Source organism: Malurus melanocephalus, unplaced genomic scaffold (assembly GCF_030028575.1).
Source record: "Malurus melanocephalus ecotype Western Australia unplaced genomic scaffold, MMel_1.1 scaffold_682, whole genome shotgun sequence".
Taxonomy (NCBI): domain Eukaryota; kingdom Metazoa; phylum Chordata; class Aves; order Passeriformes; family Maluridae; genus Malurus; species Malurus melanocephalus.
In genome coordinates, this window is record NW_026623914.1 from 128,110 (window position 1) to 145,229 (window position 17,120).

Consider the following 17,120-nt stretch of genomic DNA (forward strand, 5'->3'; position numbering starts at 1 on the left):
TCATTATGTATTATTCAATGTATATGCTAAATCTGACATCGGAAATGTTATGTTTGATCTGTTCAGTACTGTTTATTTTTACTGTTCTCCACTTCAGAAGTTGCAGACTGTAAGAAAGTCTTATTTCCAAGATTTGGTAGAAAATACGAAAAGATGGRCCTGGCTCCTGGTACTGCTGCTTTTCTTCATCTATAGCATAGGTAGGAGATATCCATGGTCAAGACCAAATGAGCCAGATCAGGTTGTGAAAGTTTAGTTTTACCTGCATAGTGTTAAGGTGGCTTAATATAAAATTCCTCTGAAAAAAATAACAACTTAACCCATGTGTTCAGGTAATCCAATCATCTAACAAAGCAGCCTTGAGGGAAGGAATAGTTRCCAGAACTAGAAGATAAAATAGAGAAAACAAAAAGCTCATTTTTAGACAGGTAYTTTGAACATGAGGCTTTAGCCCCCAGCAAACAAACTGTAGGAAAAAGGTATTTTCTTGCTGTTCCAGCACTGTTCACCATTTTCTTAAAATGACAAAAAGATAGGACTTTTACAGAATCCACTGGAGACACATTTCTGGAGACAGCATTTGGATGAACAGTGYAATTTTGCCATGGTTTAGTGGCAGAAATCAGCATATTCCACACTGCAGACTACATCAGGCTTGCTGTAGAAAGAATCTCACAGTTTTGTTAAATTCATTCTACCATAAAGTTACCTCGAATCAATTGAATCCATGTCAATAATTTCTGTAGACATTTTCCAGGTTACAGAAGGCTTGTGACTACATTCAAGACACATGCTATGGTGCTAGGATGAATTAATTATGACTTTCAAATTCAGGAAAGCAATGGGAGGTTCAGACACCTGCTTTCTAATCCTTCCAGAGCCTGAATTGAAATGGTCTAGGAAAAGATCTAGGGGCTTTCAGCAGACTAGCTTCTACTGTTACATATTCACATATCTCGAATCTCTGCTTCATAATTGACACTTAATATATGCTTCCATTGCCATGGTCAATTAAAATCTTCTCATTTAAATAGCTTCCTAATTTTTTTTTCAAGGAAGCCAAGGAAGTTTACTGGCATTCTTGTACAGCATGCAGGGGAGTAACAAGGCTACAATTATTTCTGTGTGTCAAATTTTTTGGGGTTACCAGGCAGAATTTGTCACTATGATAAGTGGCAAAACAAAATAAGTTTCCGTCACTATGATATTATGGGCATTTTCTTGCATTGCTAAGGCTCTGGTTTCACTCAAGGCAGCAACACAGATCCTTCCTCACTGAGGCTAYCCAAAACCATGAAACTGCTGAAGGGTGTGAGAAATCCTTGGCATATTCCTTTATTAGCATAATATAAGATTATATTTTTGATGACCTGTCCTATGAAAGTTTGTCTTCCTATCAATATTTCAACATTGATGTTTAGAATGGAAAGTGACGAAGAAAAATATGTTAATGAAAATATTTGCTTTTTTTTTTTTGGTTACTTGTTTTACATAGTCATACTGTAGAATAAATAAATGAATCTATTTATTTGATGGTCGTTTTACTGTTGAAAGTAGACATTTATTTCAAAATAAAAGAACAGTATGCCACCTTAAAAAGGACTCATCCAGCAGAGCTTGCTTTCCAGGTCACTCCAATCACAGAGCAACATCAAGTTGACATTAACAGAAAGATACTACTAACAATCTTAAGCATAGCTAGAGAACCCCCTGCTGTCTACCAGTGACGGGAACTGAGTTGGAAACCTTTCGAAAAAGCAGCAGGCCATGAAATGCCAAATAAAATTCCTTCTTCCAACCAGAGACAAAGGAAAAACAGTATAGCACTACTTTAACAAATATGACTTGACAAAAAAGAGAGAAAATAGATGCAGGCATTTTTCAACATTTCTTGTTTTGACAAAGGGACAAATGTGAAGAAAAGGAGGTTGTTTCAACTTTTTGGGAAAAAAATTATACATGAACAAACCTATTTACAGAATTTCTGAAGTCGATCTCTTTCACAAAAATACCACTTAGTCTAATTATAAATTGCCCAAAAAGGGCAACAACTAAGAAAGCAAAACAATTGTCTCATTTTCTCTGTTTTCCTGTGAAGTTACTGTAACATACCCTTGAATTCAATGCTTCCTGATTTGATTATTGACACTTTCCATTTATTGATAGAAACACAAATACCCTGAATCTGAAAAATATACAGGTTTACTCTTGTAAAATTGGATAATAATTTGGAATGTTTAAGGAAGTTAACAGAGAGCAGGCTCATTCTCAAAATAGTTTCATAGGGTGTGAGTTTGCTTTTTTGTTGGGTTGGTTTTAGTTTGTTGTAGACTTGGTTTTGGTTTGTTTGGTTGTTTTTTTATAACTAATGTCTGTCATTAAATAAATCTTTTTTCATAGTTTACAGTACTTTTAGTCATGCATGGGGGTATACACACTAACACACAACTTTACACATATAAAAATATGAGCATTTTTAAATGCATTCATACTTACATGGTTCTTTTCTTTTTATTAACTAGAACATTTACTAAAAATTATGGGAAGTATTCAGCATTCTYTCCTTTCCTAAAAWYCTGGAAAATTTGATTGAGTAATTGTTTCTGGTTTTCTGCATTTTTGGATTATTTACTTTATTAAAAAGAATAATTACCTAGAAAAAAATCAGAGCATCTCTTTCAAAATGCTCTTACTTTTACTACTTTTATTTAATATCTTGGATACCTACAGTGTTACAATTTATTCATCATTCCTTTATTCAGCCATATTTATGTTAATAGCTGCACTCCTGGAGGTATTTTGTGACTTTTCAGTTAAACAACAAATCAACATTTTCTTTACATTTCCATGAGTAATGTTTTATTGYTCAAATCTGTTCATGAAGCTTCTAYCACTGTAGGCTCACACAAAAATATGTCTAGTGAAGTTATGAGGATAACAAGGTTATAATGTAATTTTTAAGACCAGGACTGCAGAACTCCATGCTACAGTTCTGAGTTTGATGTATCTACAAACAGATAAAACCGAGCGTGCCTCTTCACAACTAAAATAAAACTGTGACTTGCCAGAATAAGAGGTCATTTAGTGTGAATTTTGCCTCTTCTCCGTCTCTAACAAGGCCTGTGTCTCTATACTTCCCATGAGGGTAACTCCAGCAATTTCAAGTGAGGCTGCTTTCATCATGGGTAGTTTCTGGCAATATTCACTAGTGAGACTGTTTTCATRTGATTGGCAGAGTTTGATGTGAAACACCATTATCTACCTGTGGATCATCTAATCCTAATCTTTTCCTCTGCCTCCTTCTTTCTCAATGTCATACTTGCACATCCAAAGCTGATGACTTGGACAGAGTAGTTTATCCACTATCTCACTATTCCTCATGCTCCATCCACAGAGCAGTTACTTCCATATGATGATCCCTGAAAATCAAAAATCAATTGACCTATCTTCTACTCTAATCATGTCAATTGAAGAAAAGYGACTTTCACAGTTTTGAGCACCAGGCAGGCTCATGGCAGTTGTCAAAGATGCASTGAAATGTCTGTAAGTATTAAAGGAAAATACCAATTTTTTCTTTTMTTCTGTTTTCAAATGCTATTCTTCAGCCACCTTCAATGCTCAAATGAATGCTAAATGAGTGATAGAATAGCCTCATCTGATGCTTCCTGAAGTTGTCACTTCCAATGCCTGAAAGGCYGATTCCTTCATCTCCTTTGTTGCTGGTGTCAATAGATACTTGAAAATGAAGAGACAAGGGCACAGTCCTCATCTTCAAATGTCAAGAAGAAAATAGTCAAGTCAGTCCTCCTCATGAACAACTGTGTTGAAAAAGAATATTAAATGCTGCRTTTTCCTATACTACCCTAAGCTTTAAAAGAAGTTCTCCAGGAAAAAAAAAGGGGGCTGGGGGAGGGGAAACGGAAAGCACAAAGTTGAAAGCAGGTTGAAAGTAAAAATGCATTTTTACTAACAGCAYTGTGATATTGATTTAAATGAAGGAATTCTGCCTGATATATTCTGGTCAAGAAGCTGAATGAGAATGATGCTGACACTTATCCAAATCCTTCCAGTAACTGCTGAAATATAGACCAATAGCTTCAGATCCCACTGGAACAAATGGAAAAATGACTACCAAATCTAAAAATCATTCTATTCCACTGTAAAAACAAAAGTAAGTCTACAGAGATCGTGCTTCCAGATTATTCTACATTAGTTATACTTTACTGTTTTGTCTGACCAGTCTATTCTTACGTTATCACATTATCAAACATGTCTTTTGCTCTTCCCTTGGCAGGGAACATCCAAACCCATCCTAGGGTAAAGAACAAAATACTGACAAGAATTTTGAAATGTAGTTAATCCCAGGCAGGTCTACTTTTAATTAAAATGGTATAAAAATTAAACCCTTATTTTATTTTTTTTTAATAAAGCCATACTCATCCAATTACGCATAACACTAGAGGGAGAAATAGTAGCAACACTTGACAAATAGATTACAAAATTCTCCTACTTATTACTAACATCTCTTAAGCTTCTTTTAAGAATAGATCTTTCCATAATATTATTCTCTTTCCTGATGATCTGAGCTGTGTTCAGTTTTGGCCTGTAGCCTGAACAACAATGACAGGGTATAACTGCTGTGGGAACATCAGTCACAACACGGAAGTCACAAGTTGGCCAAGAGGGACATGAAAAAGAGAACATATTATGCTTTTGAAATGTTGGCTACATTTTGTTTTGTGCCTGTGGTATAAAACCCTTTCTCTATCTTTTAAAAATTCACTAGCCGTTAGGCAATTCTGCAATAAGTAAACAATTCCATGGTGAATTAGRCAATCACATTTCTTTTGTGGAAAACTTTGGGTCTTTATCTGCGTACATCTGTGGAGTCACAATGTACTGGTGTTTCATTTTTGTGTTGAAACACTGTTTTCAGTTTTGCAGACACAATCACACTAAAGATTAAGTAATATAATGTAAATGTCTGGTAATGATAAAAAAAAAAAGTATTGGTTTGTTCATAAGCCAAAGTTTTCCATAATGTGACGTGTTACTGGAAAAAGAAAGCCACTGGTGCACAGAAGGAATTAAGTCCTCAGGTTTTTGTTTCACTTACTCAGATTACAAGGTTTTCCTACAAATCCTGCTTATTAACTCCAGGTGTTTATGGTTTTCCAGGTAGTGGCATCATATCACTTTTTATTACAAAATGTTTAGTGACAAATATCAGGAAAGCAGAATGTAGAGAAGAGTCACATCCAAATTCAAACACAATGGGGTGACTTGTCTACTCCCCCTTACTCCAACACTTTTGCAGCAGTAAAATTCAGTAAAATTCAATTTGACTGCTGATTTTCTGCAGATCTATGTTTCCTTTTGTGACACCCTCRGGGAGAGAAAATATGTCCCCAAGGCTGTATTTGTAGTCTATTGAAAAACAAGAATCCTTGTCAAATGAACAGGAGTCAGTCAAGAGAGCTTCTCATCTGACAGTGACTAGAATATGCTGAATAAACACTGCACAACAAACTCTCCAGTCTAACCCTTCCAAGAGGGATTTTTGAAAATGCTCTGTTATGCCAACCCTGATACCTATGAGATCAGCAATTCTAATTAGCAACAGAAGTAGGCCAACACTTGGTGTTCCTAAAAATTTCAGAGCCCTTCAATATTCAGGCAATGTTTTAGAAATTTAAACCTGGAATTTTTGATTACACTAAATGGCGGGTGGAAAAGGCCCCATCATTGCTAGATGTTATTCTGATGCTGTGCCACAACTAGTACCCGGTCAAGAATGAGACAAATGAACCTCACATATTCTTTCTGGAGGTCTGGTTCCACCTAAAACTGACTTTGACTGAATGGGGTCCCTTGCCAGAAACAAGAGGAGAAGGCAGGAAAGAGTCACACTCTACAAAGAAAAATGTCAAAAGGAGGTTGTGAGAATCATAGAATATCCTGAGTTGAAAGGGACCCACMAGAATCACTGAAATTCAACTCCTGGCCCTGCATGGCAACAAAGGTCTATGATAGTTGTCTAAATGAGCATAATGAGCACACATTATCCAAGGGAATATGCTAAGGAACACAGTTAGGGAAAGCTGCCAGCGGGGGAGGTGGAGGATTGAAGAATTTGACTAACCAAGAAGGAGATCAAGACTTGATGTTAGCTCTGTACAAGTTGCTGGACGCTTGTTTTCCTGGTCAGTTTTGTATGGACACATAAAAGTCAGTGTTAGCTGCACATTTATCTAAAGGGAAACAAAACGTGGTCTCAATTTCTTTCAAAGGCTTACTCCCATGTGAATGGCAAGGCTTCAGGGATAATCCCAGCATTTTCTGTGGATGTATTCATCCACAGACTGTCACAGGTCTGCAAAGCCGCATGCCAGATCCAGTCCCTGGGCACRGAAAATCCTACAGGGAAAGGTGAATGGAGCAGCCCCGTCCCCTGCAGAATGCAGACATAGGAGTGGGGATGTGAACRCCCTAGGGCAGGTCCCAGATTAACAAACTCTGCCAGAATGGGAGAGGCCAAGGTAAGGGGTCACTAGACAGGACATGCAGAATCAGCATTCCTATGGGCCTACCCAGATGGTCGAGTTTCCATACYGGATACAGCCCAAGGCTAAAGYTGCCTTAGAAACAGGAATATCCCAWWTTTTTCCACAGGGAMACTTGGCATATGGGAAGATTRCAGGGSATATAAATTTATCACTGACCRTCATTCACTAAGCTTAGCTACACACTTGCCTATTCAGAGGAAAAAATGAATATGCTACACGAAGAAAATAAATGATAACAAGAACCCCAAAAAATCAAGAATAATAGGAAACTTGTTATAGAAGTGTAATGGATGTTGTGTAAAAATCAGTCATTTACATATATAACATTAATACAAAACACATCTGTGGCTTTTGGCAACATCTGATACTTAGTGAGCTGTATACTTTATACAAAGCTCTGTTGTGTAGAGTTGCACACTACAATAACATTTTAAATATACCACGCTTCTTCTGAAGTCTAATCGTAAGGACCACATATGATACAGAATTTTGTTCTAAAGATATGATGATAATTTAATACTCACATACTTGAGCCCACACCTTATTACAGGATATGAGGGGTATGTTAGGAAGTTCCCTGAAATTATAGGATGCTTGCATAATTTTCTTTAATTACCTAGGTAAATACTATTCTCATCTTYTGTCTTAATATTATCAGATATAAACTGAATATTCTGATATAGACATTCAAAATTTTTAGAGATTTTTTTTTTTTTTAAATCACAAAATATGCATTCAACTATTTCATTTCTGCTAGGTAATGTGGCTCTTTTCCCACATAACGAAAGCAAATTTTTGTCTGACTGAAGCTATTCTTCAGACTAACAGAAATCCTTTTTTTTTAAGAATAGACTATATATCTAAAAGCTCACAGCTCACTTCTGCTCATTTATCTTTGTATTTAGACACATATCTTTTGGAAATAGCCCTGAATAACAGAAGATCATTAACTATGGAGTCACAGGAGTGGTAGCACAACACTAACTGTTCTATTACCCAACTCTTCTAGTCCACACAAAGTTCAGGTTTTCTTACCTATACATCTTGATGAWGCAACAGGAAGTCTTCTTTACACTGTAAGAACCTGATTTATTATGAAACATATTTAAACTAACCATAAAATCTGCCTAAAATTTCATTCAGTATTTTGAATATTCATTTACAAATAATGGAAAGAAGTAGTATGAGYTTGTTTCAGAAAAAAGTTTTTGATAATTGTCGAGAATTTGTGAGATTCTAAATCTTTGGTAGCCACTTTTTGCACTTGGATGCAATGAATAACTAATAATAAACAGTAATGAATGGAAAATTAGAAATTTCAAACATGATCCTTTAGCTTGGGAAGTGACAATTAGAAGGGAAGCAAGACAACAGAAGGCAAGAGTGGCATAAAATAGACAGTGAGAGGTATAAAATAGACAKCATTCAACATTTAGGATTGTAGACAACCCCAAATGTCTAGAAACRTCCAGAATAGTGTAGTTGTATTTATGCAACAAAAGAAACACTGGCCAAAAATACAAGAATGTTACCACGAGAGACAGAATTGCCAGAAGCAGAAATTTGACAGACTTGATTAAGCTGCTGGTGCATCAGGCCCGTGCCCAGCCTTTGGCTGTGACCATTGCACAATRGTTCAGAGGCAAACCTCCATCAGTGCAACGACATTAAACGGTGCCTAACTTTGGGGAGAGCACTCTTTCCTGTGGCACTCATCCTACTGCCTGARGCATGAGATCAGATTACCTCATTTTAGCATACCTACCTACAYTTACTAGACCTTGTCATACAATTATTGAAAAATATCCAGCTGCAGCTGCTGACTCAGTGATTGTCCATGYTTTGCCAAGTTTGGAAGGGCAACTTTTAATCTTGAGGCATATATGTGCATTTCAGGGAGAAAACACATATAGTATGAGATATTTTGCAGGTGGATATGAGATATACATGCGAGAACGGGAAATGGATAATTTCTTACAGATAAAAAATTCGACAACATTCTAGATACTATGGACACTAATGAACCAAACAGGAARTAAATATTTAGTTTAAGTGGCAAGAAACACCACTGAAAGTTTGGAGTCAAATTCTGTTATTACCCCCAGTACAGCATTTAGAYGCCAACAGGAAACAACTGCCATAGAGTAAGATGCCACTCTAAAATACTGTATCTTTGTATTACTAAGTATCTTTTTACATATTCAAAGTAGCATATTTAATTAAGCAATAGGGTTTATGAACTGTAATTCAAATAGTAACCATTTCTGTGTGTGAAAAACTCATGTAATAATAAATGTGAGCACAAGACTCGAACAATAGTGGTATCATCCTAAACATTTCTACAMTGATTATATCAATATAGGGTTTTCTACAATACTGTTTTGCTCCACTGTGCCATTTATCCACTTTCTTATATACCTTCTTATCACAGTCTCCTCATGTCAGCCTCATTCCATTCATCTCTTCCCTTCTCACTTCTCTYCTGCCTTATCAAACTCTCATGTGTCTCTGCATACCTCCTTTTTTTTGCCTTATCTCGTGTGTGAAAGCATTGGCTTCTGCACATTCAATCAAAAATATACTGAAAACCTAACTCACTGAAAGAAAGTCATGGATTTTGTATGTATTTTGTACCCCTTTTCTACTATACTCTGTAGCAGGGACATCTGACACCATTTTGTACAATATAGCAGGGCTGTGTTATCAGTTGTTCCTTAAGTGCTACCATAGAATAAATAAATTCATCAGCAATTTTCTGTATTTATTTTTGGCAGACAACCTGAATTACAAATTATCTACCTCCAAACAGAGATATAAATAARCATAAACCATGCAGGTGTTTTCCTCCTCCCTGTCAGTGTATTTCAGTTGCTGGAACATGCTGAACTTGTTTACCTTTTGAGAGATGCAGCCCAATTTGGAGAGGAACACAGCCCTGAAACATGCTATATACGCCCCTCTCTTAAAAAAAAAAAAAAAAAAAAAAAAAAAAAAAAAAAAAAAAAAAATCAATAGGAAGCAAATATAGGTCACTTTCTAACTGATTCCAAACTGAATAAAAGATAACAGGAAATGCAAAAATAGTATACATATGTAAGGAAGAAGTTCAGTGGCAAGCCCTTAAAATAAGGGAGTTTGCAGAAGATTTATGCATTTGCACTGTTGAAAATACCATATAGTTTGTTTTAAAAAGTCTTTATCAGAAGCTGTGGCTTTCAGATATTAAAATATATACATTTTCCTCTCTCCAAAGTGAGCCAGAATACTTCCAAGATACAGATAATGACAAGTGAAATAAGGCTCCTACTCCTGTCTTAGTAAAGTCTATGCTGGAAGATACATGTGTGGGAGCAGGTTGAGACCCTAAATCATAAGTCTGACATAAGAAAGAAAATAATGTTTTCTACTGATCACAATATTATGAGACACTCCACTCTGATGTGCTTACACTTACAATACCACAGATACTTCAAGAGCAATGAGACTTACCCTTTTCTGATAYTAAGTATACTTTTGACAATTAGGTATAAATGTCTACAGCTTTTAAATCATCTAATCTCTATTTATTACTTTTCTCTAAACAGATATATTMCTGAGTATTTGTGCAATACTTTGCAAGGTGGGAATGATCTTTGCCAAAGCAAAGATCATCAATTACTYTTATAATAGAAAGTGTTTTTCTTCATGTCAACATTAACCCCTTTTTTGATTATTGTAAAAAAATCTTAAATTTAAAACCATAACATTGCCTCTTTGGCTTAGTCTACTTTAAACTCTCTTCTTCTCTGTTTATTATAAGGTTTTATGCACCTTTGAACCTTCAAAGTATTGCACAATCTAAGCTTTGCAATTCCAAAGCATAAAGTAAAGCTCTATGAAAAGCTACACAAAATTTATTTTTCCTTTTACTTTGATTTAAATATTAGAAATACAGACTACTTCAGCTCTCACTCTTTTTCAGGCTTCACTGTCTGTGCTCCTATGTTCTTCCCTTGAGGCTGAATTTTGTYCTCCTCAGAGAGGTCAATTATGTGGGCTTAAAGAAGTGGCAGAAATAACGACATTGGGAAGCAGCTGAAATGTCAGGAAAAATCCTCAAAGACTTTTTTTTTCAGGTGAGAGTTGCCAGAGAGATAGAACAAATACAGTTCTCAGCAACAGATATTGATGTTCTCTCTCTTTCATGAAGTCTGTAACACAAACTGATACCTTGCTGCAACAGAAATGCTTCCAACACCCTCAACACCGTGTGCTGCTGCAGACCAAAAAGCAAACTCCCACCTTACAAGATTATTCTGTTAAGTGTGACATTCTGAATTCGGGAATACTTTATAAAAGTTGGTAAAACCTCTCAGAAATATAACCATGTCTCCCCAGCACTTTCTACACCCTTCCAGTGAGGTGGCTACGGCTCCATATCCTGAAGAGGACCCCTGGAGCCACAGAGGACAACGGTGGAAGAGGGGAGCAGGGAATCAGACCTGGCCCTGCAGGCTCAGTCATCTTTTCAAGCATCAGTCTCACTAAGAAACCATGCTGTGGATTCCCATGTCTTTGATACCTGCTGATGACAATATCAYAGGCACACTCTTTTCTCTCTGGCTTAGTCCACATCTCTGGTCTCAGAAAACTGGCAAAAGAAATGGTGAAGAAAAAACACAAAGAAGAAAGCACAAGCAGGTTAAGGTGTTCTAGATTTAGGATTTTTGCTTGTCTACATTTTGGATTTTCCCTTTTCTCTTACTCTGAGAGCCACCAAATACAGTTAGTATCCTGCCAAACTCATGCTGCGATGAAAAATGAAACCACTAGCCTTTCCAAATACTTGCAGGTATGTCAAATAATTCTTGAGAAAAATCCATTGTTACAAACCCAGACGACTCTCATATCCTCATCRCAGGAAAACAGGAATCATAAATGGGCTAACATAAGTTTTACCTCTGAGTTCATCCTGCTAAGATAGCAGGAAATCCTAGAAGCAAAACAAAATATGCAGCCCCTGGAAGTTGAACTAACGAACCACTTGCAAAGGGAGTTGATCAAAATTAACATCAAACTCAACAAAATCCTCTGCCAAGTACTGCACTGCCATCTTCCTGCTGCAGGCAATACCTGYTCCCTATGGAGAATCCCTGCAGCTGTGCTCCCTGTTTCAGTGCATGGAGCCAGTTTCATTCCTTTTGATTCTGACAAGACAAAACCTGGAAATGAAACCTCATCTTATTCACCCTTTCCAAAGGAAGACAGGAATAAGGCATAATTTTTGATTTTAACATATGAAGTACATAACTATTATGTCAAAAATCTGTCTAGTAACTGCAATGGTTCTTTRTGGAAAAATCCAGATTCTCCAACTAGCTTTCACAGTTATTAAGTCAGTCATAAATATTTAATTATTCACAGTTCATTAAGYCATCTAAAATAAATTTCAACTCATTTTTATAATTCTCATTGCTCACTAACATACATGGACAACTGGGAAGCTAGATAAATAAAGTCAGTAGACAAATATATCTTTCTTATTACTAGATATGTATTGATATACAGATATAAGAATATGGAAATACACACACACAGAGAAATAAAATTGGATGTAGCAATCCAAAATTTTAAAATAGGCGAGATAAAGGGAAAGGTCTTTAAGCGGGCTAATGCTTAAAAGAATAAGGAAAAAAAGGAYGTGAAAAGGCTCTTATTGTCGTATTTCATATAACAGAAAATAATGAATTATGGTCTTACAGTAATTACTTTAAATGCATAGAAAAAATCAGGTTATGATTTTGGAAAATAATTTGGAAAATTTCTCTCAGGAATTTTGCAAAGCCATATCAAGCTCCCAAGATTTTGCTTCTCCTTTATTTGACAAGTCTTTGATAGTGTATGTTAGAGATCCTGGCTTGATCAATCCCCAAAGGACAGAACACAAATCTCAACTGCTGCAGCAGGAAAAATAGGTATGAAAACTCTCGAGACTGACCTTCCTACACAATTTGYTGTCCTTCTGTTTCTGTTCTAAGAAATACTGACATAACACTCTTCTATGAAATTTCTGTACATTCCTAATTCTGAGAAATAGTTGAAAAAATCCTAYATCTGGCAGAATGAATGATGCAACCAAACTGATGGAACCAATCATTAAAAAAAAAGATTGTTTAAAAAAGCAAATTTGCATTTGATAATCTGTATGTAAAACTGATCTGTCACTGTAAATTCGTTTTCTTCTTAAAGAACACACAAGCAGGATCGCACAGAATACCTTTCCTGTCAATGCTGTTGCTTAATTAGACAACCTTATGATAAAAATAATTGAGTTGGGGCCTTCAGTCTCTGAAGAGAGGCATCAACAAGTAGGCTATTCTCACAAGATATGGGTTTCACATACTGTTAATATGAATGTGACRGGAAGAAGGGACACCGAGCTATTCTGTGGAAAAGGACTACACAGAATTTAGATGTCAACTTAGACTATAAATCCCACTTAGCCTACAGGACATGCTTCCATTTTAAAAATCCTTATATGAATTTGGTAATAAATATATGTACATTTTAACTAGCACTCCCATTATGCAGCAGTCTTTTTCARTGATGGCAGCTGGCATATGAAACTTAGAAAACTTTCTTCTCCTATCCTCTCCTAAATAGCCAAGAGAAAAACATGACATGTAAGACAGAACTTCTGCATTTAGGTGCAACAGATAAACAAATGTGAAAAAGTCAAAACTCCATAAAGACAGTAACAGAAATTGGCTAAAAATATTTTTCTACAAATGGCAATATATAACTCTGCATATAAAATTTTTTCATCTTGATCCTCAGGAGAAGACAGAATTTTCTCTGATATTTTGTCCTCTTATTTTCAAATGCRTTATTCTTCAAGCTGAAAGCAGGCAATTACTGAGACAAAAATGTATTATCAATGTTTTCAACACATTATAATRAAACAATTAAACCCGTATTGCAGCACTGATATTTTGAAACCACTACCTTAAAAATTTTTATCAAATTGTGTTTATTTATTATTATTTTATATGTTATTATTTTTCTATTTCACAAAAGTTAAAGCTGAAAATTGTTTTGTAGACATAAAAAACTTAAGTCTCCTGCTGTGTTTTCTAATGTGTCAAATTTCTTTGTCATTTAATGGGCTGCTCATCTTCCATTCTCTGCACAAGGAAGAGAAAGCAGGAGATTATATAAACACTCGTTTCCTTGYCTCACTTAACTTCATTTAAGGTGAACCACTTCCAGAATAATACATAAACACAGAAGCTACCACAATTTGTTCGTGTGCGGTCCCCTTGCCRAATTATCCACTGGGAAACTGCAAATTTTCTAAAATCTGTGGTTCTTTCTGGAGGACTGAGAACTCACTTCAGGAACAGTGCTGGGCAAAAATTTACTCTTCACAGGGACAAATTTAGAAAAAAAATGCTGTTCATGCCATGATCCAGCAATGAACTCCTCACACGATGTGGTGGAACTGGAAAGTCAGTAATTCATTTTCTCTAATAGCTCTAGGTTTTTTCTTGTAATTTTCTTCCTTCTTACAGCAAATATTGCCTGTTTTCCTGTGATAGAATTCTAATTTTGAACAGACACAAAAAAATGTAGATCCTACTGCTGGAGTTTCCAGCCGACATTTTATGAGGAGGAATTTTCTCTTTGTCTTGACACTGACATTCAAGATTAGTTCAATTTTTTCTTCCTAATTAGCTTTTCCAAGACAATTGTATGTTTGAAACAAACAGAATACTTTCCCTCAGGGCATCAGAAACTTAATCTTTCCAATTTCCTTTCAACAGACATTGAAAACAAAACAGCGTATTGTAACTCACTTGGGAATTAAGAACCATGTGACGTAAAAAAATGGAAATAGCACTATGYAAATAAACTCAACATAGATGTCAATAAAAATATAGTAAGGAAAAATCCTTTAAGCCCCCTTGTTAATAAATGACAGAACTGCCTGTTCACATTAAAGTCTGTTTGCCTTTCAAAGGAAGTTAAGACACTAAATTTATACAAAACTGAGGAATTTTATATTCACAACAACACATTGAGTGATTAGCATTAAATAATTTGAAATCTCATAAGCAATCCGAGGTCTTTCCAATCACTTTATCCAACAGTCTTCTTTGTGACTCAAAAGATTTTTTTTTTTAAACTTTGATCTTTCTACAGAGATAAAAGTCCCTTACAGAACTCTTTATTTTCCTTATATCTGATATGAAAAAATCAATAATGCTAAGCATACAGTTACAAGATTATGGTGATAAACTATAAAACTGTAAATGACTTTTTAGATGGACGTTGCACTCATAAATCTTATCAATAAAAGTAATGGTTGGAGAAGCTTTTGGATTCTGATCAACAAGTCACTAAGAAAATTATTGCAGGTCTKCATTAAAAATTCTGGAGAACTGAATTAAAAATCATAATCTTTGTGGCATATGACACTCTGCCAGTATAACCTACTAGGAAAAGAAGTCTATAGCATGTTTTTTTAGGATTCTTAATATGCAGACTTTCATATGTAGTATATAGTAATCTCTACTGCACCACATTTKCAGATAATGCTGCACACAAGCATGGTGTGTGTGACATATACAGACACTACAGAACTTCTTAGAAGTGAACACACATCTCAGTCCTRTGTAGATTTCAACTTCAGCTGTGCCTCATAAACAGAGTTCAGCAATGTACTTACTGATGTGTAGAGGAAACCTTCTCCATTTAGGGCTATATACAACCCAGTCTTTACACCCTGGATAGCAACAACTCGAAGTCCCACTGGTATAAGGTTGAATAAAGCTGTGAAGAAAAAAAATTAACAGATATAAACATGCTATAGTTAATACAGTATTCTAATACACATTACAAGCAAAAAGAAAGAAAAACAGTTCCTGTATAATTTTTAAATACTTTTAAAATTAGACAAATTGTGTCTCTGATTCATTAAGTAGCTCTTTACTATCGTGATTTTCAATTAAGAAGTGTCCTCACTAAACACTGATGTCAAGGGATCTGTGATTTCAACTTTTTTTTTTCTGTTGTCAGCGATATATTTGATACAAGCAGTAACATACATGTTTCAGATAATGACAGAGGCTTACCATAATTCATATAAGTACTGAAATATTTGCTTGATTCTAAAGGTACATAAATATTGTTGAACTGAATACAGAACATGTTCAAAAACTTGGGGCAATAATTAGAAAACCACCTAATAGCAAATACCCTAGGAATAGTATATACCTCTGTAGTAAGAAAAACAGCCACAACTTTGATTACTGTCTSAAAAAAGACCAGTGTGAAGAGTGGGAGTTTACCAGCCTCACCATAGAAAAACATAAGTTGTATAAGTAGGTGGCATGAACCAATTCTTCTAAAACTTATGCCAGCACACACCTATAATACATTTACTGACTCATGCTAGAAAATGAGATGCAAAGCATACATCAGTCTTGGAAGAAAAGATCTGGATGAGACAGAGTTCATGCTAAATGTTTTTTCACTGTGGATGAGTCAAAGACTCCCAAGCCCTTGGATGAAAACCAAAAGCACAAGCTGTGTGTTCAACACATGCAGCTGTGACTGTGGTTCTACCAAATCACGTCTCAGTGACACAGTTACAGCTACAKTGAGTTCCTCAAAATTTTAGAAGGACATTCTCAGGTGTGACAAGAAAGTGTACTGTATGAGGCTGTCTGTAATCAGAATGCCAGAGCTAAAGCCCAAATCAAGAGACAAAGGGTCTTGTAATTGCAGTGGATAGATTCATTTCTCRAGGTGTGAACATTCTGSTTTGGTCAAAGGACAAAGATCCACWTTTTTTTTATGATRATCAAGTCTTTACAACTGAAAAAAACAACACAGGCTGACTACTAAAAAGATACTACTAAAGAGGAGTATATACAAAAAAGAGACACCTCTCCTTCAGCATTGTCATGCAGAAAAAGAGTGTGTAATGTTAGATCATTTTAGGAACACACAAAGCCAATATAAAGCTAGGAATTGTAGCAAAGTACTTCCCAGAATGGTAGAAATAAAAAAATGTATTCAAAAGAGCTCCAGAAGAACTGAAAACAATTTGGGGGATTTACAAAGAAAATAGARGAGATGACAAGAATTAGCACAAATAAATAGCATTTCAAATTCTGTAATTTCTAAAATTCTCAATTACTTGAGGATCTTACAGAGCTGTTCACTAGAAAAATACTTGGTACAGACAGGYTCCCTCTCTAATAAATGTAAAGCAGTGAAATATGGCACTCACAGAAAATATACCCTAAAAGTAGATAAGCTAAAAACTGCATGGCTTGAGGGTTTTCAGTTCAATATAATCTGGAAGTTAAAAATTAGTTATAAAGTCATTACCCTCAAATGAAACAATGTCAACACCAGTAAAATCACTGTTGTGGGTTGTGGAGGGGCAGTCTGTCACAGCAAAATTAAATTTCAGATGTCAATTGAGTTTGGGTTTTTTTCCTAGAAAAGAAATTGCAGGAGGAAACCTGCATATGAACACCATGTTAAAGGGAGGGCAGAAACAAT

At 35.5% G+C, this 17,120-nt stretch overlaps 1 protein-coding gene across 1 annotated transcript in view; it reads right to left on the bottom strand.

Annotated features, from left to right (window-relative positions):
* Window positions 1-17,120, bottom strand: part of FGF14 (fibroblast growth factor 14) — a 124,500-nt gene that overhangs the window by 68,911 nt on the left and 38,469 nt on the right. The window contains exon 3 of the mRNA XM_057384063.1: window positions 15,274-15,377. Coding sequence (XP_057240046.1) covers window positions 15,274-15,377 — 104 coding nt within the window. The remainder of the gene's footprint in view (window positions 1-15,273; window positions 15,378-17,120) is intronic.